This window comes from Chelonoidis abingdonii, chromosome 7, assembly GCF_003597395.2.
Source record: "Chelonoidis abingdonii isolate Lonesome George chromosome 7, CheloAbing_2.0, whole genome shotgun sequence".
Taxonomy (NCBI): Eukaryota; Metazoa; Chordata; order Testudines; family Testudinidae; genus Chelonoidis; species Chelonoidis abingdonii.
In genome coordinates, this window is record NC_133775.1 from 61,761,914 (window position 1) to 61,782,822 (window position 20,909).

The following is a 20,909-nucleotide window of genomic DNA, read 5'->3' on the forward strand; positions in this document are numbered from 1 at the left end:
CTTAACAGTAACTCCTCACTTAACCCACCTGCTTAACGTCGTTTCGAAGTTACGTCATTGCTCCATTAGGGAACATGCTTGTTTAAAGTTGTGCAATGCTCCCTTATAACATCGGTTGGCTGCCTGCTCTGTCCACTGCTTGTAGGATTCTGTGGAAGCGCAGCGACTTTACAAGGGAGCATTGCACAAATTCCTCTTCTCCACCTCCTCCCCCTCCCTCCCAGCACTTCTCTGGCCACCAAACAGTGGTTTGGCGGCGCTTAGGACTTTCTGGGAGGGAAGGAGCGGGGAAGCACCATGTCTCTGCTCCTCCCGCTCCCTCATAAAAAGAAGGGAGAGAGAGGGAGGAGCAGGGACGCAGCGTGCTCAAGGGAAGAGGTGGCGTGGGGGGTGGGAAGAGACAGGTATGGAATGGAGCGGGGACAGGAAGAGGTGGGCCTGCAGTATCCCCCAGCAAAGTCGACACCTGTTCTTCTGGGGGGAAGCGGACACTGCTGCTGAGCAAAGTGCTTCCTAGCATCCTTGCCTACCTCATTGTCTGCAGAATGCCTGTGTGGGGGAAGCCAGGGGCTCCTCCCCACCACAGTACAGTACTGTACAGTATATAATGCCTTTTGTCTGCCCCCCAAAAAATTTCCTTGGAACCTAACCCCCTGCATTTACATTAAATCTTATGGGAAAATTGGATTTGTTCACTTAAAGTTGAATTTTTCAGGAACATAACTACAATGTGAAGTGAGGAGTTACTGTCCCATGACAGATTAAGTAATTTGCCCAAGATCAGAAAGGAGTCTACACTGAAATCCAGTCTGGTGTTTGAACCACAAGGCTATCTTTCTACAAAAGAATAGATTAAAATACCTCCTCTTCTAAGATCCTAAAGGAGCCTCCAGCAAAAGCTGGAAAAAACAGACTTAATATGCCTCGGGGTTTGTTTTGTTTTTTTTATTAAAGTAGAGCACTTTTTTAAACAATCTTTTCAGGCTTCCTTTATACAGGATAAGGAAACAAAGGCACAAAGCCAGTTTTTAAAAAAACTTTTATAAGTCACCTGTAGACCTTCCCCTTGGAATTTGCTCCATCACAAATACAGTGGTTAGCTGTATGCATATTTATAATAGACAAATGTTATGCAATACAACCAGAATATTTTTTTAAGAAACTAGATCTCACAATCAAGAAAGTATCTGAGCAGCATTATTAGTAACAGGCTGAATTATAAAAAGCACAGACAATATTTTAGTCTTTTTTTTGACAGTTTTCTTTTGCACAATAGCCTAATTTTCTCTAATGGAAGAAAGGTTTGACTGTTTCACAATGAATATTTAGGTTTTACAACAAATAGGGATTATAAGGAATAGACAGTTTAGACATTTAGTATTCATAGGATACCACAAAAGCAGTCTCATAGCTTTCAAATGACTGACAGCTAACTAATTAATATTGTGGTGAGCATGGTGTGTTATGAGTAGAGATGTAATAAACAATGCAATTACATTAGCAGAGTGAATATCATTATATTAAAAACTGTTACAAACACAGGATTTTCCACATAAGTGATTACTACCCTAGTAGCCAGGTTTGTTCCTGTTCATTTTATGCATGTGATTTTCTTTTTCTGCTTTATTATAGAAATAAGACATGGTAGTAACTTATATACAAAATTATATTTTCTCTCTTCACATTTTATTATTATACAGCATAAAAAAGATCAATAGCAGAAACACAGACTTCAAAAGGCAAGAGAGTACATAAAAGCAATAGGGTTACCAGGGAAGAGACAAGTGAAACTGAAATACAGGCACACAATTCAGAACTGCCAGTTGCCTCTTTAGGCCTCAATCCCACAACTTGTTGCATGGGGGACATCAACTATATCTGCACAAAGCTCCACTGAAGACAATGGGGTTACATGGAAGTGCACCACTCTGCCTGCATGCAACAAGTAGTGGCACCAGGACCACCCTGAAAATAAACTGGGATCATCTTCAAATTAATACAGATTTCCACTTATACAACATGCCTTGTCCATGGGTAAACCCAGTGGCTCTAACCTAATATGCAAGAGATCAGAATTAAGGTAAGGTTGAGTCCTTCAATCATGAGCACCCAGCTGATGTTCTGCAACTATGACCTAATGATACTGGTCAAGATTCTAACCTCAGTTACACTGGTGTGAATCAGACTCTCTGCAGAAGTGAGTGGAATTACTCTACATTTGCAACTGAGGTCAAGTCAAGCCCACTGCCTCTAGAAATGAAAGAGTATTTCAATTTTTATACAAATTCTCTGGTTAGCCTCTCTGCTAAGAGTGTTAAAATATTTGATGTGAATACATACAGAGAGAAAAACAACAACTCATTTCACTAAACAATAACCAGTCACTCTCCTCCAGAGCAAGAATGAGGTCAGTGGCCCCAAATATGACAAACTATATCACATTAACAAGATCTTGTAGCATCCAATTCCTTCTTACCATCCAAATTCTATCATTTAAATTTCTCCAAATCTATCAACATCTTTTGTACAGTGTAGACACCAAAACTAGACATAACATTCTAGTAAAGTTCTCTCTCATGCCATACACAGGAGTATTAGCACTTCCCCATATCTAAACCCACATTTGCTCTTCTAGCCACACCACTGCACTGCAAACTCATTTTCAGTTGGTTATCCACCGTGACAGTCAAGCCCGTTTCTGAATCACTGCTTTCCAAAAATATAATCCCTGGTCCTAAAAATGTGACCCATATTCTAGATACCTAGATGCAGCACCTTGCATTCAGCTGTATTAAAATGCATATTTTTCATGTGAGCCCAGTTTACTATGCAATGCAGATCGTTCTACAGAGCTTACCTATCTTTATTATATACCACTCTGCCAATGTGTCTCATCTGCAAATTTTACCACCAATAATATATTTTCTTCTAGACCATTAATAAAGGTAATAACTAGCACGGGCCCAAGAACAGATCCCTCTGAGACCCCACTAAAAACTCTCCTTTTGTATTATAAGTCCTCATCTACAATTACTTTGAGACAGTTAGCCAGTCTTTAATCTATTTAATGTGTACTGTACTGATTCTATAGTTATTTTTAATCAGCTTATGCAGTGGGAAATCACATGACTTACAGAAGTTTAAGTATATTACATCAATGCAGTTACCTTTGTCAACCAAACTGGTAATCACAAAACACAATATTTAGGAACTCTATTAGAATTACTTCAAGTAAGGGGTAATACTTGGTGTTAGAAAAATCTATATTTTTTAGGAACTCCAAGGAATTTTTACTAGTGGCAGCATGAGACCTCCAGCATATGTCCACAGATTGAAACCTCCCAGAATAGTGCAATTTTTCTTTCTACATATTATAAATAGATGCTTAAAGGAGCTCTTTATCCTGTACTCTGGTCTGATCTGGTGGTTCATAACAGATTCCCATCAGTACCCCATCTTGTAATCTGTCAGTTAGAACACTGATCCATCCATAGCCATTCCAGGTTCTGCGCTTTTCAATTGTCAATTACTCTAAACCAAGTGAAACTTTTTATAACATAGGTTTCTTACTGCACTTCCTGAAAGTAGTTAACAAGATACTCTTAACAAATCATCATTTAAGATTATCCAAGATCAAATGTTTTACAAATCTTGAAGTTTGCATGAAACTACAAAAAAATTAAACAAATGCTTTGATGCCCCATAGCCTCCAGCTATAAAGAAATTAGAAATTAATTCTGTGGTCTCTCTATCAAAACTTGGAACACCATCTGAATGACATTAAAAAGAAGTGTGAACCTTTATAGACAGAGCTTAAATTAATGTTTCTGAAGTACAGAATGAAACAAGTAATTCCTAATGTTTCCCCAAGAATATGCATTTTCACTGTTTCAATAAAAAAGAAATCAACTAAAGGCAATTTCATTTTTGTAAAAACTAAATAATTAGGCACTATTGCAACAACTATTCTTAAATTGTCACTGGTTGCTAAGAGCTGCAAGGACTTTGAGGATCACACATGAGCCAGTCATTAATTAACCTAAAATCACTTTCATCCACTACCCCCAAGAGGAAACTATTAACACATGCAGGCTTACAGAACCCAAACTGAGCTTCATTAAATGGGAATACAGGAAGACAAAAATACACACGATCTTGATGTAAAGAGACTTGGCTCTTTGCTGATCAGGATAGTCGGCTATAGGAGAATTTGCTGTATGAATTTCCACAATATGTTAGCCGCATGTACCCTCCTCACCAGGAGTTTAAATTCTGATCCTTGCAAAAAGCTGAGTTTCTATCTCAAAAAGACAAGATGAGCACTAACTACTTCCTTTCCAAAACATACTGCTGAAATTCAGTGAAGTGAAGAACTCACCAGCTAGGGTCAGCTATGTATCTGCAAGGCCTCATATACAACACAAGGAGCATAATTCCTATCGAACAAAACCTTATGTTGTACTCCAGACTCCAACTCTAGAGCTGAAATTCTCCATAGCTTGCTTCAAATCAAAAAGAGTATTTTTGTGAAGTCTGAGCAAAATCTGTTTAACCATTTTTGAGTTATGTGGTTATAAACAAAATATTGTTTAAATACTAAAATTAGAAATTAGCTTTACTATTTCATGATTTGGTATTTTTACACACATATGTATATTCCATTGAAAAACTAAGTTCTTTAGGGTTGCAAATTGAAACACTCAAAAGGTAGCGAATGCCAGATTTACAGTTGCCCATAAAACCTTAATTCTACCCTCTCGTATCCCTCTTCCACCCAGTCTGCATAATGAATAAGGCAGGGTCCTTTGGAAAAATGAGTGCGTGATTATGTAATTACAGACTATCATAATGCCCCCACTCCCACAGCAAAGAAAGGGTTGTATAATCTCCATCCATCTATTTTAAGGCTATATTTGACATACCACTTATAGATCATTACTGGGTACAGAAATGAAGTTATATGATGACAGCAAGAGTGGATTTACAGGCGAAATTATTCTATATTCTGTTTTCAATCCTATTTTATTTTTTTTAAAAAGCTCCCGAAGAGTAGGAATGGAGTTTCAGGATACAGAAAAATCACAGAATCGTGTTTAAAGGTAATATTATATTTTAACTGTCTAAAGAGTTTAATTTTCATTTTATGACAAAATCTGGAAGAAAGAGAAAGATGTGTCTTTTTCAAGTTTTTTTAAAGTATTATTATTATTTTGTGGTGAGAATTTCTTGATCACTTCAAGATACTTTCTCCTACTAATCACTGATTAGAACATAACACTTTCCTCAACTTTTTCACTATATATGAAACTTGAAGGTGTATTTGCATTCTTTTGGTAAGACTGCCACCTGGTGGATTTTTTTATTTTAATATTTTTAATGCCAGTATTCAGAAGGAACTTCCCAATTATACCATAACAACCACCCACATCACCACTGTAGTTAAGGGCAGTTAGTATTCTCATTATGAAAGAACAGTTACTTACCTTACAGGACCTGGTTTTTTCAGATGTGTTAGCCACATTAATTCCACTTTTGGTGCATATATGCTCCACACACATGAAGCTGGAATCTTTTGCCAACAACCCATTCCTGTGCCCAGATGGTCTCACACACACACCCCGCCCCTAATCCTCCAGTCCAAGAATATCAAGGGCATAGCAGGTCCAAGCACCCTTCTGTTGCCTCACCAGTGCAGAATCCCAAAGGAGGAGGACTCCACAGTAGCAGAGAAGGAGGGTGAGTCATGGAGTCCATGCAGACAACACATCTTGAAAACTGACAGTATGTGGATTTCATTCTAGTTTACTAACAAGCAGTTATCTGTGTGCTAGGAGGTAGATAGTAGCTATTCTATTTAAACAATGACTGCAGGACAGATCTATCAAAAATAAGCATCTAATCAGGATGCTTCTACCAAAGTACAGTTTCTTGCAAATATGTGGACCAAGCTCCATGTAGCTGCTTTACAAATTTCAGAAATAGGGACATTCTTCTAACAGGCATCAGAGGCCCTAAAGCCTGATCTCTAGGTGCCTGTAACTTGGTTTGCTCCCAATATGTTCTTATACGCTTGGAGACCCATTTTTATAATCTCTGTGAGGATTAAGATCAGGCAATATCCTATCAGCAAAGGCTACCAGCAGTTTAGGTGTGTTCATGAATGATTCTGACCTGTTAAGGTAAAATGGTAATCCTCTGGGGTTAAGTAATGCTTGGGGAAGAAAACTGGGAGATGAATTAATTAGTTCATAGGCAACTGCTTGGCCCATGCTGAGGCCATTGTGATCATCAATCCAGGATCTTTCCTCAGCTTCCTCTAGACCCTCTGTATCATGGAGATGGTTGGAAGAAGGTGTACATGGGTCCCAGTGTCCAGGGGACAAGAAAGCCATCTGACAGAGAGCAAACGATCTAATTATGGGTATCCTCATTTGCAGAAGATGCTCTGAAACATTATGTCCTCGACTAATCACCTATGGTTGTCCGAGAACTGTCTACTGAAGTAATCTGCTAGCAAGTTCTCAATCCTTGGAAGATGTGAGGACCAGGAATGATAGAGTGATCAACATACAAAATCAAGAGCCAAATGGCTTCCTGACAAAGTTGAAAGGACCTGAATCCTCCATGTCTACTGACATAATCCATAGGCAGGATGTTGTCTGTCAGCATCTGAACTGTGAATCCCTGGAGTAAAGATAGAAATGCCATGCATGCCAGGCAGATGACTTTGAGTTCCAGGATGTTTATGTGCAGACAAGCTTCTTGAGGGGACCTTAAAGCTTGAGTGTTAAGGTGATCTAGCAAGTGCCATTACCAATCTATCCAGTGAAGGTGATCTTGAATCAGGCCCACAGCTAAATCATTTGGGGTCCATATATGCTCTAGAGACAGCACCAATGCACCAAGTATTAAGGTGACTGTGCCACACCAAGGTCAGTCCACGGGTTTCATGGTGTAGACGATGAGGGTAATATTTGCTTAGGCTAACTCAAATGTGTTGAAATGCAAGTAGGGAGCAGGATTCACATTAGCTAAAGTTAAGTTGTTAGCATGAGCAAATAGTGATATTAATAGAAGTGACAAGGCACAACCTTGGGTCATAAAGTAAATATGTTTTTGTTTTAATTGGGTTTAGGCAAGTGTTGTAGGGGAATTTTTGGATGTTTTGGAACATTGGTAGCCACAGAATTTGAAATGATACAAATAGTAGTTGGAATGCGGTTTGATATTATAGCCAATAAAGAAGTAGAAGATATTTGAATTTTCGGGTATGGAAGATTTAATGTGGTAGAGGAAAAACAGATATAATACAAGGTAGGCTTAATGCTAAGGTGTTGTTATAATTTATTATAAAAGGGTATTATGCTTATTTTAGATTAGCATGCTCATCCACCATCAAGATGTCATAAAAAAAGTCTATACACCAGTTCTTCTAATCCAGGGACTGATCACCCCAAACTGTACCATTTATTCTTGGAATGTGAATAAAAATGCAGCATATAGTTATATTATAATTCCTGTTTGCTTTAAGTAATTTTTTTAATTAAATAATGTCTTTAATTCGATCACTCATTCTGTCAGTCACAGTCTTCCACTAAATTGAATTATCTATAACCACCCTGGAGGCTCAACCCTTAAAGAGTTCAGTATGGTTTTATTCCTTACGTTTAAACTCTTAATTGGAAACACATCAAAAAAGGTTACAGTTGGCACCAGGAGACATGTGTCAGGCCGCCCTTTGATTGCTGAGCCAGAGACAAATCAGACACTGGTGCCTAGCAAGCTGAGACGTAAGAATCAGCAGGTGAGGGCGACTTAGGCCTGGTCTACGGTGGGGGGAATCGGTCTAAGTTATGCAACTTCAGCTACATGAATAATGTAGCTGAAGTTGACATACTTAGATCAACTTACTGTGGTGTCTTCACCGTTGCGAGTTGACTGCTGCCTTTCCCCCGTTGACTCTGCCTGCGCCTCTCGCCGAGCTGGAGTACAGGAGTCAACAGGATCGATAGCTACCCGCCAATCCGGCCGGTAGTGAAGACATACCCTTGCACCTTAGCTCATATCTGGAGCAGTGCTCCTTCCTACCCCTCTCTGAGGTCATAGACAGCAAAATGGAGGCAGAGAACTGGGGCCTCTTGGTCAATGAAACACAGGAGCTCCGGTGGAATCTCAACTCACTGTGGCACTCATGAGGAGGAACTGACAGGAGGACTAAACTCGAGCTACATCCTTCCTTCTAGTGTCCACAATTGTTTGTACATAACACTCCAGGAGCAGCAATTTTAGGTGGGCCTCTAGCTTTTTTAGTCCATTTAGAGAAGGAAAAATATATTTAACCATCACTGCTACTTTTAGCCATGTAGCACAAGCCTCACGAGCCAGAGTCAGTTGACAGAGTCACTGAGACTTGCTGCTGTGCGGGGGAGGAGGAAGCAAGCAGACAGTGTAAGGATTCTGACTCATTGCCACAGATGGTAAGATGGAATGGAAGGATTGTTGGACCACTCCATTCTTTATACCTTCAGGCAAAGGAGGAGGAGTGCAAGAAAACGTAGCATGCAGGAACACCACCACCAGACATTGGATTCTTTTGGCCACCAATCTCGCACACCAAAAGTTGACCAATCACACAAAAACCATCAGTTTCCAAGGAAGAGTCTTAGCACCTAAGAGCACTGTCAAATATTCTTATACAATACTTAGGCTTGCTTCTATATATTACTAATTATTAGCGCTGTCAATTAATTGCAGTTAACTCATGCAATTAGCTAAAAAAATAAATTGTGATTAATTGCATTTTTAATCGCACTGTTAAACAATAGAATACCAATTGAAATTTATTAAATATTTTGGATGTTTTTCTACATTTTCATATATATTGTATTCTGTGTTGCAACTGAAATCAAAGTGTATATTATTTTTGATGACAAGTATTTGCACTGTAAAAATGATAAACAAAAGAAATGGTATTTTTCATTTCACCTCGTACAAGTACGGTAGTGCAATCGCTTTGTCCTGAAAGTGCAATTTACAAATGTAGATTTTATTTTATTTTTTTTACATAACTGAACTTAAAAATAAAACAATATAAAACTTCAGAACCTACAACCACCATTCCAAAGGACATGCTTCCGTGCTGATGACACTCATTAAAAAAATGCGTTAGTTAAATTTGTGACTGAACTTCTTGGGGGAGAACACTATGTCCCTTGCTATGTTTTACCTGCATTCTGCCACATATTTCATATTATAGCAGTCTCGCATGATGACCCAGCACGTCATTCATTTTAAGAACACTTTCACTGCAGGTTTCACAAAATGCAAAGAAGGTACCAATGTGACATTTCTAAAGATAGCTACAGCACTCGACCCAAGGTTTAAGAATCTGAAGTGCCATCCAAAAATCTGAGAGGGACGAGGTGTGGAGCATGCCTTCAGAAATCTTAAAAAGAGCAACGCCGATGCGGGAAACTACAGAACCTGAACCACCAAAAAAGAAAAACAACCTTCTGCTGGTGGCATCTGTGATAAATGAAGGGGGAAGTAGGGAGCATAGCTCCCTTTTATGGATACCCAGCCAGCCAGCAGCTATGAAATCCCTCTTAGTAGCAGTTCTCTAATTGCTGTAATGGTAAAGAGTTAAAAAGTCTCACTGCTATGCATAGGTAAAAGGAAATGACTGGGCACCTGGCCAAAAGAGCTAATGGGAAGCCTAGAACTTTTTAAAATTGAAACAAGACTCCAGTTTTGTCGGTCTGTTGTTGCTCTCCAAGGGAGAGGCAGACGGGGCAGAGCTATGCTGTAAAATGCTTGGGCCAGGTATGAAAAATTATCAGTATAATACCTAGAAACTACTCATTTAAAGACCCAGATATGTAAAGTAGATCAGGAAATGTCTAGGAAGACACGATTAAGTTTATCCCTTTTATTTCTTTATGGCTTGTGGATTTCTCTGTGCTAACCTCAAGTGCTTTTATTTTGCTTGTAACCTTTAAGCTGGACCTCAAGGAAGCTATTTTTGGTGCTAATTCCCTGTAATTGCCGTTTTAAATATACAGCAATAGCCTGAGTTCCCAGATGTATTTTCTTCCCTTTTTTAAAATAAAGTTTACCTTTAAGAACAGAATTGGATTTTTGTGTCTTAAGAGGTTTGTGCACATGTTTAATTAGCTGGTGGCAACAGCTGATTCCCCCCCACTTCTCAGCTCTTCCCCGGAAGGGGGTACCCCACAGAAAGGAATTCCCAAGTGCACCTTCCTGGGCTCTCAAAGAGGTTCTGCACTTGGGTGGTGGCAGCATCTACCAATCCAAGATCAGAGAAAAGCTGTAACCTTGGAAGTTTAATACAAGCATGGAATAGCTTTAGTATTATTTTTTAGAATCTTTGTGGGCCCCACCTTCTGCACTCGAAGTGCCAGAGTGGGGAATTAGCCTTGACAGCATCTGACTCAGATAATGAAAATGAACATGTGCCAGATCACACTGCTTCAGATAGTTATTGAGCAGAACCCGCCACCCGCATGGACGCATGTCCCCTAGAATGGTGATTGACATATGACTCTTTAGCACATCTGGAACGTAAATATCTTGTGATGCCGGCTACAACAGTGCCATACAAATGCCTATTCTCACTTTCAGGTAACATTGTAAATAAGAAGTGGACAGCTTTATCTGCTGCAAATGTAACCAAACTTGTCTGTCTGAGTGATTAGCTGAACAAGAAGTAGGACTGAGTGGACTTGCAGGCTGTAAAATTTCATTGTTTTATTTTTTAATGCAGTTATTTTTTGTACATAATTCTACATTTGTAAGTCCACTTGTCATGCTAAAGAGATTGCACTGAAGTACTTGTATTAGGTGAGTTGAAAAATACTATTTCTTTTGTTTTTTTACAGTGTAACTACTTGCAATCAAAAATACAAAGTGAGCACTGTACACTTTGTACTGTGTGTTCTAATTGAAATCAATACATTTGAAAATGTAGAAAACATCCAAAAATATTTAAATTGTATTCTATTATTGTTTAACAGTGCGATTAATCATGATTAATTTTTTACTTGCTTGACAGCCCTACTAATTATACCATTACTGGAACACATTCAGTACATATTATTTCCTATTCCTAAATAATTTTATTAAACGTTCACTAAAAAATATAATTTTAGAAGACATATTACAAATTCAAGAATCAAAACTTTGTCTGAATGGAGCAAGATCATAGGACTTTGCACAGACATCATAATTCAGACAAAATTGGAGGAAGATGGGCCTAGCCATCCAGAAGGAGAGATGTTCTCGTAAAAAGTCAAGCTGAAAAGAATACAAACTTCCTAAGACTAATTTTGAATCAAACCACAAATTGGCAGGCTTCACACCTGTTACAGCTGCAGAGAAACAGGAACCAGAAGAAATGGAACAGAAAGCTCAAAAGTTCATCAGAAAGCTGGATTTCTTTAAGACAAAAAAACAGCACAAGCATTCAAATACCAATACATACTTCGTCCACTAATCAAACCTTTAACCAAGAACAAAGCAAAACAATCCTTGGGAATAGAAAGAATCAAACAGGGGCTTTAAGAAATGTTGGCCAGATCTGAACAGTAGGACACTTCCAGGAAAGAAAACAAATAGAAAAACCTACAGATTCAAGAATTTTAATTAATGGGCCACATCAGGGCATTAATGGCAACTCACAGTTTGCTAGATCTGAAATTAAGATATTGGAAAAGGATTCATATCCCACTAGCAATCCAGTGAGACACTAACTCTCCACTGTTTCTATTTTTAAGATGTTAGTATAGCAAATGTGGCTTTAGCAGATATGGCTGCCAAAATTTCAACAGGAACATACTAGACACAAAAGGCTACAATGGATGTACTACATTTTGTCCGACATATTCGACACATTAAGCAACATCAAAAGCAGTTAAAGTGCATAAACAAGAAAGAAATGTAAGCAAACCCAAAAATGCAACCAAGAGGTGAAGCAGAACGAAAAGCCCTGTCTGAGTATTATGAGAGAGATTTTCAGAAAATATCTGCCACCCTTCCTCAGGTACCAAAGTAAGTGGCCAAATCCTCAACCAACGTGTAGATTTAAAAAATAAAATAAAATGGGCCTCCAAGTATTTGGTCCTGTGCTGAGCCAACACTTGTTGGATTCACCCCATAGAAGTGAACACAGGTCTTAATACTGAAATAATTCAAAAAGTGATAGATTAGCTATAAGGTATTTGGCCACTAGTAACCAATTAACATATTTTTTTTCTATTCCTTTGGATATTTAAGTAGAAACACTTGGTCATACACACAAGTTAGCTCATTAGATCTCCAAGTCTGACGTTAGTACATATATAGTATTAGCACACAATGTATTCAGTTCCATTGAATTACAGGTATTTTGTGAGGGCGATGATAAGCACATTAGAGACCATTTTCTTACACTTAACCTGTTTTACTTGATATCATGCTTACCTTTCAATGGCCAATTCTTTGTTTGAAAGTTGCTGGACGGTGATCACAACTTTCTTATCAATTCCCTGTTTCAGTTTGAAATAAAATTTCTCTCTGTCCTTTGGTACAGGGCTAAAAAGAAAGAATTAGTTCCATTTGCACAGATATAGCACAATATAAGTGGATAACTATTAGAAATATGATGTGGTGATAGCTAGAGCCTCAAATTATTTTCATTTTATTTTTTGGCCATTTCATTTTATTTTATTGTATTGTGGGAGGCCCAGAGGGAGGGGTGTCTGGACCTGCCCCCAAAGGGAGTGGGAGGCCTTGGGAGGGGTGTTGTAGAGTGAGATCACCCTACACTCACCCCACAATGGTGCCATCTGTCCCATGGAGTTGGGCTTGGTTCCCCACTCCAGGGGTTATGACCTGGTGCACAAAGTTGCAGAGCTGCTGGAGTTTGGCCTGGCTAACCCATGAAACATGAGCAGCAGGAGCCACCAACATGGAGTAGATTTTTTGTTTTATTTCATTTTATCTTGTGTTATTTCATATTTGTGAAAACCCAAAGGGCTCTGGTGAAAGTCACCCACTTAGTTCCTCCAGTGCCACCCATGTCCGCAACCATTTGATATCTCCTCTTCCCCTTTATTCCTCTTTTAATCAGCAAATGAATAGCTTGGTACTGAACAAGAGAAATCTTTGCCCCACCCTTAGGGGCCTAAATTTCTGTATGTTTCATTTTCATATTTGCAGATATTATTATTTGCATATTTATCTACTATAGTTTAAGACTGCTTCTCAATCAGTAGCTATCTTAAGTTACAGTTTGAGACTATTACGTGCCCATAGTTGGGCACCATGCAAAATATAAAAGCAGAAACAAGTATTACACAAAACAAAAATTCCCATTACTACCCCTTTCCGTCCAAAATTCTCATATATCTGTATGTCTTAAATCATACCCAAAAAGAGCTGTGTATTAAGAGAAGGCTGCCCATGCTTTGTGAAATTTGCTTCCTTTCCCACCTCCACAATGCTTCACGACATTTTTCCAAGATTTTCTTCTGTACCTTCAATATACTGATTCAAATTTATTGGCTCATGAAAACTAAATTAGAAGAGTTAAATAACTGTCCTGAAAGAAACCTTAGAAAACATTGGGACAAATTTTCAGCAAGCTAGGCCTCAACTATCTTTCCAAGTTCCATAGGCACAGTTGAGTATGTCCACCAACAACTAGCATTTTAAATACTTAAAAAACTTGATTAATATTGTTTTTCTATGGTGCTTTTTATTTTTTATTCAGATTAGGCTTCTACAAAAAATGTATTTAAGACAAAAAAAGCAATAACCTCATAAGAAAAAAAAATAGCATACAGCAAAAAATTAACCAAAACTAGTTTCTTCACTACATGCTGGTTAGCCACACATTCCTCAAAACAGCTGCATATGTTTTATGGAGGCTTCTAATTTTTCTGTTTTTTTCAAATTACCTAAAATTTCCTTTACCATCATCTTCTTTAACCTCTAAGGAGACACTGAAAGTGAACACATCACTATCTGTGGTAGGAAGAACAGAGTCCTTAACACAGTCTGAGGCTTGTTTGGAAGATCGTCTGAACGCTGTTGAGAAACTATATAAAATTCTGCTGACCTGAAAAAGGGAGGGAAAAAAAGAATAAGAGCACTGATGCCATCCATCTTCTTCCTATGGAGAACATGCACAGCTGTGATGTATTCCCTCAAGGGATCATTTCTCACGAAGCATATTTTTTGAAATTCTTAAAAGGAAATAATTTTACCTTTATTTTCTCCTCCTCCCCCACTCAATTCAAATGTTTAATAAGAATATGTGTTGAGATACCATGGTTTCAGTGTAACAGAAGTGTGTTCACTTCTGATTCAATATCTCAAAAATTGTCAGCAAGTTTCACCTACACCAGTGATTTTCACCCTGTGGTCCGCAGGCCATGTCTAAAGGGTTCATGAAAGGTGACTATGAAAATAAAGTTTCAGATCCCAGAAAGGCCATTCCATTTTTCTGATCAAAAATATGTGAATTCCCCCACTTACAGGTCAAAACCCGGAAGTGTTGTCATTACCATAAAAAACAACAGTTTAGCACCCTCTCTCATGCTGCATCAAACGCAGTGCTGAGCATGTGAGACATTTATAGTTGAATTCTATTCAGTCAGTTTTCAGCTTAAGACCACTACGGTAGGGATCTGTGGACCACAGGTTTAATTTCCAAAGGGGTCCACACCTTCATTTAAAAATTTTTAAGGGTCCACAAACGAAAAAAGGTTGAAAAACCACTTGCCAACACAGTTCACAAATGTTATTTTGTTGCTAAATGACCTGCAGATTTTGTTATTGTAATTATTTTTACATTTAAAAATCTGTACAGCTTAGTGTTTGTACCTGCCAGGTCCTAAACTCACATTCACTTTACTTTTTTCTTTTTGCTGTTTCCACCCTCAAGACCCAATATTGTGCTGATCATCATTAACTCAAGAAAAGCAGAAGTCTGCTCTTTCAAATGTCTCAATGCTCTTCTTTAACCATCTAGAGGAATCCCTACTTAAGGTTTTAAGGTTTTTCTTTATAACTCCACGGCCCAAGTACACTATCTCCTTGGTAATCTCAAACCAGACTGAAAGCAGGAGCAAAGGATTTTCTCCCAAATCTCCCCATTACACTGTAGTGCAATACATTGTAACCTAGGATTATGTTTGGGCAGGACCCACTGCAAGATATAAACTTTGGTAAAAGGTATTAAAGTAACTTCCTAAATTATTTTAATATTCAAGAACACATAGCTGTACATCTCGTGAAATCTACTGCACACATGCCAAAGTACTGAGGTTGATTTTACGTGACAGTATGTGATAGTACATATTTAAAGACTGGAGACAATCATAGAAAATACCTTTATTATGCTCGGTAACAAGTCACTGTGGTAGTATTTTATACTTACTGCCTCTTTAATCTCACAGGAGAAAACATGAATCTGGAACTCCTCCGTTCCACAGTAGCTTTCAGTAAATGCAAAGCAGTCACTCTCTGCAGTTCCATTTTGTCCACGTGCACAGAACAATATCTTATAGATTGGGAAAGAGGCTATCTCTGTATTGCCGGTTTGGTCTATTATTCTGCAGGGGCAAAGTGACAAACATGAAGTCAGTCAAATAAACTAGAACCAAATAAAAAGATACCCACCAGCTTCTTTCTGTAACTGAATGAGCTATTATGCAAAGTGTATGTACTATTCAATGTAAGCACCCAACATTAAAATACAATTAAGAAATGTAAACAATAAAAGTGTTCAGTTTCTACTACATGTGTTTCAATACAATTAATATCAAAATAAAATAGGAAGCATATATTACCCTAAATTTTATAGGACCAGTATTCATCATAAAAATCACTGTTCTGCAGCTCATCACCAGAATCAAAGAGTTTTGTTAACTAGGAACCACAGAAATTGTGAAAATGCACTTTATATAGATACAGGTCCAGAAATTCAGCAAAGGGAGATTCTGTAAACTCCCTGTCTGAGAAGTAGTTAGTAGTCTGAAATGTAGGCTGTTATGCTGTAGACTGCTGAAATGTCAAATAATGGTGAAAACTGACCTTAATATCGTCTCCAAAAATATCAATAAAAGGCACATGACCCCCATTTGAGGTCAATTTTTGATCAAGATTTCCTTTACCCTGTCCTGCAAGCTATTTTAAGGGCCTGATATTTTATTTTTGTATCAAATTGGGGCATACTACCTCCTGACAACCATCAATATGAAAAAATCCAGCCAAAAGTAATAAACCTCAAGGCAATGCCAGCTCCTGCATTTCATAGAGAAATGTTTCTGCCTAAGGAATGTCTTGGAAGTGCCCTGAAGAAACTGGTGATAATTCTCCTGTCTTATCATACCCCAGCACCAGCTCCTTTCGAAAAGTCAGTCTAGGGCTAGAAAAAATACCCATATTCAAAGGTGTTTACAATAAAATCACTTGAAGTTAACTTTAGCTGGAATGTATGAAAGGCTTCCTTTCTAGAATTTGGCAAAAGTTACCAACATTGCAGGTATGCTACTCCAAATTATTTCTATACATCTTATAAATTGAATTTCTCCAAACACTAGACTATGCTGATGCCTCAAGCTTTCCAACTTTGCTAACATAATTTGCTATCTCAGTCCACATTTAAACTAATACTTTATGTAAAAGGTGACTTTTCTGATTTAGGGAATAATCTGCTATAATATGTATTGCATTAATACACATTTTTATTTAAACAGAAAAGTAGGTATCTAAGTTTTTCATGAAGTGGGTCAAAGCAGCCACAGATCAGCAAAATACACAAGTACCAATGATGTGTATATTTTTTCTGTTAGAAATGAACCCTCTCTCTCTCCATTTCCCTTGATTTCTCTCCTGCATGACACCTGCAAGTCTGATGCTTTAGCAAAGTCACATCATTTCCAATTATATATGAGCCTGGAAGCATTTCCAAGGCGCCACCTTGTGGTTTCCACCAAGAACAGTAACAAATATTTTATTGTGCAGAAAAACCAGATTACTGAAAGAACCTATTTAATTAAGGTAATTTTATTTGTTTTTGCTTTAAGAAATGGGTGACAGGGAAACAAACTACAGTAACAATGAAAAGCAGAGTCAGTAAGGGAAAGCTAACAAAGAGGTGGGTCTTTTCCAAAGGAGGCAAACTTGTCTAATACACATAATTTCATTATGGAAAAAAGACTAAGCATCTTCGCTTTATGTAACAGGACCTACAATATGCACTTATATCTTATAATGTATTTACAGAATTAAGCTCAAGCACAACATCTATAAAATCAATACAAAGCAGATAAAACTATCATTTAAATCAATGGGATCTGTGTCCACTTACTTCAGTTCTGAATTTGGGTCACAGTACCAAGATCAAATGTATGATTACCCTCTTAAAAGGTTATTGGCATAGATTGAAATTATAAACTGAAAGAATGGCACTAGTAATAGCCCTACACAATGGTCAGCAATAGAATCTTTGCAGCTGCCCTTTTGCAAGTACACATTACTTTTGCAGTCTTCAAAAATACTCCATTTCGTGAGCATACAGGACTTTTTGGGGACTATTACTGTAAGGCTAACTGCTTGCAAGACCTTTATAGAGTTTGCAATTACAAACACTGCATATAGGAAAATGCTAATTTGAGCATGCTTTTGGTTACAGAAATAAAGCATGCTCAAGAACTTCTCAAAGGTGATGTTCACTGATTTCAACTTTAGGTATGTTTATTCTGTATGGACAGGCTGAATATTTCTCATTATACAGTGTGATCTGTTTAACACAATCTAGAATATTTCAAATTTGCTGCAAATTAAAAGAAGGTAGAGATTTTGTCTCATACAATGCATCAGGGAAATCAAATTTATGTGACCTAGTCCTACCATCATAATACAATAAAACTAGTTTAATATTAAAGGGTTCAAGATTCTAAATTCAACTGATGCATTTTTCTCACTGGATGTTTACCTATTGGTTTAAATATCCTTGATTTTTATTCATTTTATCATATTCTTCCGCAAACAGAGTTTGTGACAAATTATGCTTATGGACAGACCTCTGCAGTTCAACTTCACTGGAAGCCCAGTGTTTGCAACCCAGGTCAGAATCTGAACCCTTTGTGTCTGCCTAAGTAATGAAGTACCATTGTAGTTCACCTTACAGAGCCTTCTGGGATATTCGGAACATAGAGAGTCACAGGAAAAGAAGACTGGCATGAGGATTTCAAAGCTTCCATAGCACGTAGAGCTTCTGACTCACTACGAGGAGCAGAAACTTTCATAGAACCTAGATACATCAATTTGTTAAATAATACACTGTCCTCTTCTGGGAGTTCATTAGGGGAACAGGGTCTAGGTGCCAAGATTTCTGAAAATGAAGAAAATATAAGGTAACAATAAAATTCTCAGCCATTGCATTAAATTAGTGCAAGTTAAAAGCTGCAAGCCTACATTTGTAAAGCTAAAAAACTATCACTGTATCTGAACAGGCTCCCTGAAGCACTACCCTAGACACTGATCACATGGACCCGAAAGGGCAGTGATACTGAATTATGGCCATTTCATATTTGTGAAGCTTTTGCAGTAATAAATGAGTGTGAGGTAGTCGGGTTAAAAACCAATCAATCAAGACATTTTAAGACCGTCTCCATATTTAGTGTCAACCTCTCCCTACTGATTACAGGTATAGCTTGCTGAATGAGTGAGAGTAGCCTAAGGTTGATTCATCAATCTGAGCACTCTGCAAGCATCCCCACATGGGCCATAATGCAGAGATAATTGGTTAATGACTGGATGATTGAGCAATTAGCAAGGTAATTCAGCTAGTCAGCTGAGGACAGTTAAAAGACAGACAGGAGGGAGAGAGGAAGGCTAGAGGGGGGCCAGAGAAGCTCAGAATCTCAGAAACATGAGGTTTTTTCCCCACCCTTCCCTGGTCTGGGGATTCCTGAGACTAGTATCAGACCTCTGCATAGTCAGACTCATCTCAATTTTTCCTTTGCTCAGTTTCATACCGTAACTTCATTACCTACCCAAAAATATCTTAACCAGTACCTGTCGTGGAAGGGTCCAGAATTAGATGTAAAGAAGGTTGGTTTGTCTGACTGGCTGACACATCTTCAGCTGACTCTCTACAAGCATCACTGGAGTCTTTACAGTCAGTAATATAACTTTTTTGGCCTTTTTCAGAATCTCTCAGTATCTCTTCCATGGCTTTCTCCAGCTGTTCATCTCCATTTGAAAATATCTGTACAAAGGACAAGATACAAAAAAGACTTAAAAACTGACTGCTATTTTTACCTTAAGAGATATTACACAAATATTTTAAAATTTGTTTTACTTTTTTAATGACATTTTGCCAAACAACACTTCTACAACTAATTATACCAGATACCCATGTTACTCATGTGGCTAAAGCCATGAATTCACCCAAGGCTCATCCATGTTCATTAAAACAACAAATAAAATGTGCACAATGGAAGTATATATCTGATTACCAAAGGTTCCAACATCCAGTATTAGAATGCAGCATCCAGTATAACAGCTCAGGTAATGACAATTTATATTTCCTCAAATCTTTGACTATATACATTACAGATTTCACCTCTCCAAGTACTTTATATAGTATTAAAATGGCATCCATGAGTCATGAGTGTGTGCTATACTCAGGTATTTTATTAAGAGGCACACACAAAAAATAAAAAGAACAGGAGTACTTGTGGCACCTTAGAGACTAACAAATTTATTTCAGCATAAGCTTTCGTGGGCTACAGCTCACTTCTTCGGATGCATAGAATGGAACACACAGACAGGAGATATTTATACATACAGAGAACATGAAAAGGTGGAAGTACACATACCAACTGGAAGAGTCCAATCAGTTGAGATGAGCTTGGACTCTTCCAGTTGGTATGCGTACTTCCACCTTTTCATGTTCTCTGTACGTATAAATATCTCCTGTCTGTGTGTTCCATTCTATGCATCCGAAGAAGTGAGCTGTAGCCCACGAAAGCTTATGCTGAAATAAATTTGTTAGTCTCTAAGGTGCCACAAGTACTCCTGTTCTTTTTGCAGATACAGACTAACACGGCTGCTACGCTGAAACAAAAAATAAAGTGTAATAAGGTATATCCTTCTACCCTCATTTTTAATATATAACCATAATGAATGGCAAAATTAATTTGGAGGTTTCGTTCCTTATTCTATTTTCATTTATCTTTATTTTTAAAAATAACTGAGAATTAGAAACAGAGCTTTCTCTGTGTTCAGACATAGTAAAAATGTTGTTCAATTCAATTTCTATATAGAGAAAAAAGGGAAACTACCTAATCATAACAAAACACATCTAGTCAGTTGTGACAACTACCTGGGAGAGACATTTTCATATCTGCCATCTCCTCAGGACAGTTCAACTTTGAGCCCCACTGAAAGTTAATTTAAAATTAATTTCCTCAACATAATTTTCTCTATTCTTTGAGTGGGAGCACAGTGCTCTGTCAGTCAAGTACTGACAAGTTTTCTACCTTGTCACACATTTTGGATGAAGAGAATAATATTCCTACTGAGCTTCTCCTCCCCCCACATCTGTCAGTTACTTGCCAGCTAAAGTGAAGAATAATTCACGTTCAAATAAGCCCTTATAAGGGAGTGGTTTCAGACAATGCACTAGAAGTTTAAAGATGATAAAATTACAGTAAGGAAACTACTTTTCTGTTTCTTCCATATAAACAGCCATTGCCCCCCATGAGACAAGTGCTTATAGGAAACAGCAAGCAGTAAAAAGACATCCATCAAATCAAAGGGAAAGAAAAACTGAAATCTTCCAATATCTGATAGCTGCATTGGATGAGTTTGCATCTTACACGGGCTAGTACGGT

The 20,909-nt window shown here is 37.8% G+C and overlaps 1 protein-coding gene and 1 long non-coding RNA gene across 9 annotated transcripts in view; one reads left to right on the forward strand and one right to left on the reverse strand.

The window, feature by feature from the left end:
* RABGAP1L (RAB GTPase activating protein 1 like) overlaps positions 1-20,909 on the reverse strand; it is a 570,182-nt gene that overhangs the window by 468,976 nt on the left and 80,297 nt on the right. For all 8 annotated transcript variants that reach the window (XM_075067923.1, XM_075067924.1, XM_075067925.1 and 5 more), the window contains exons 3-7: positions 19,087-19,279; positions 18,190-18,400; positions 15,440-15,614; positions 13,956-14,116; positions 12,478-12,588 (exon numbers count right to left, since the gene is read on the reverse strand). In XM_075067923.1, the coding sequence (XP_074924024.1) occupies positions 12,478-12,588; positions 13,956-14,116; positions 15,440-15,614; positions 18,190-18,400; positions 19,087-19,279 (851 nt within the window). The remainder of the gene's footprint in view (positions 1-12,477; positions 12,589-13,955; positions 14,117-15,439; positions 15,615-18,189; positions 18,401-19,086; positions 19,280-20,909) is intronic.
* LOC116839862 (uncharacterized) overlaps positions 1-20,909 on the forward strand; it is a 374,064-nt gene that overhangs the window by 33,155 nt on the left and 320,000 nt on the right. The gene's annotated exons all lie outside the window — the stretch shown is intronic.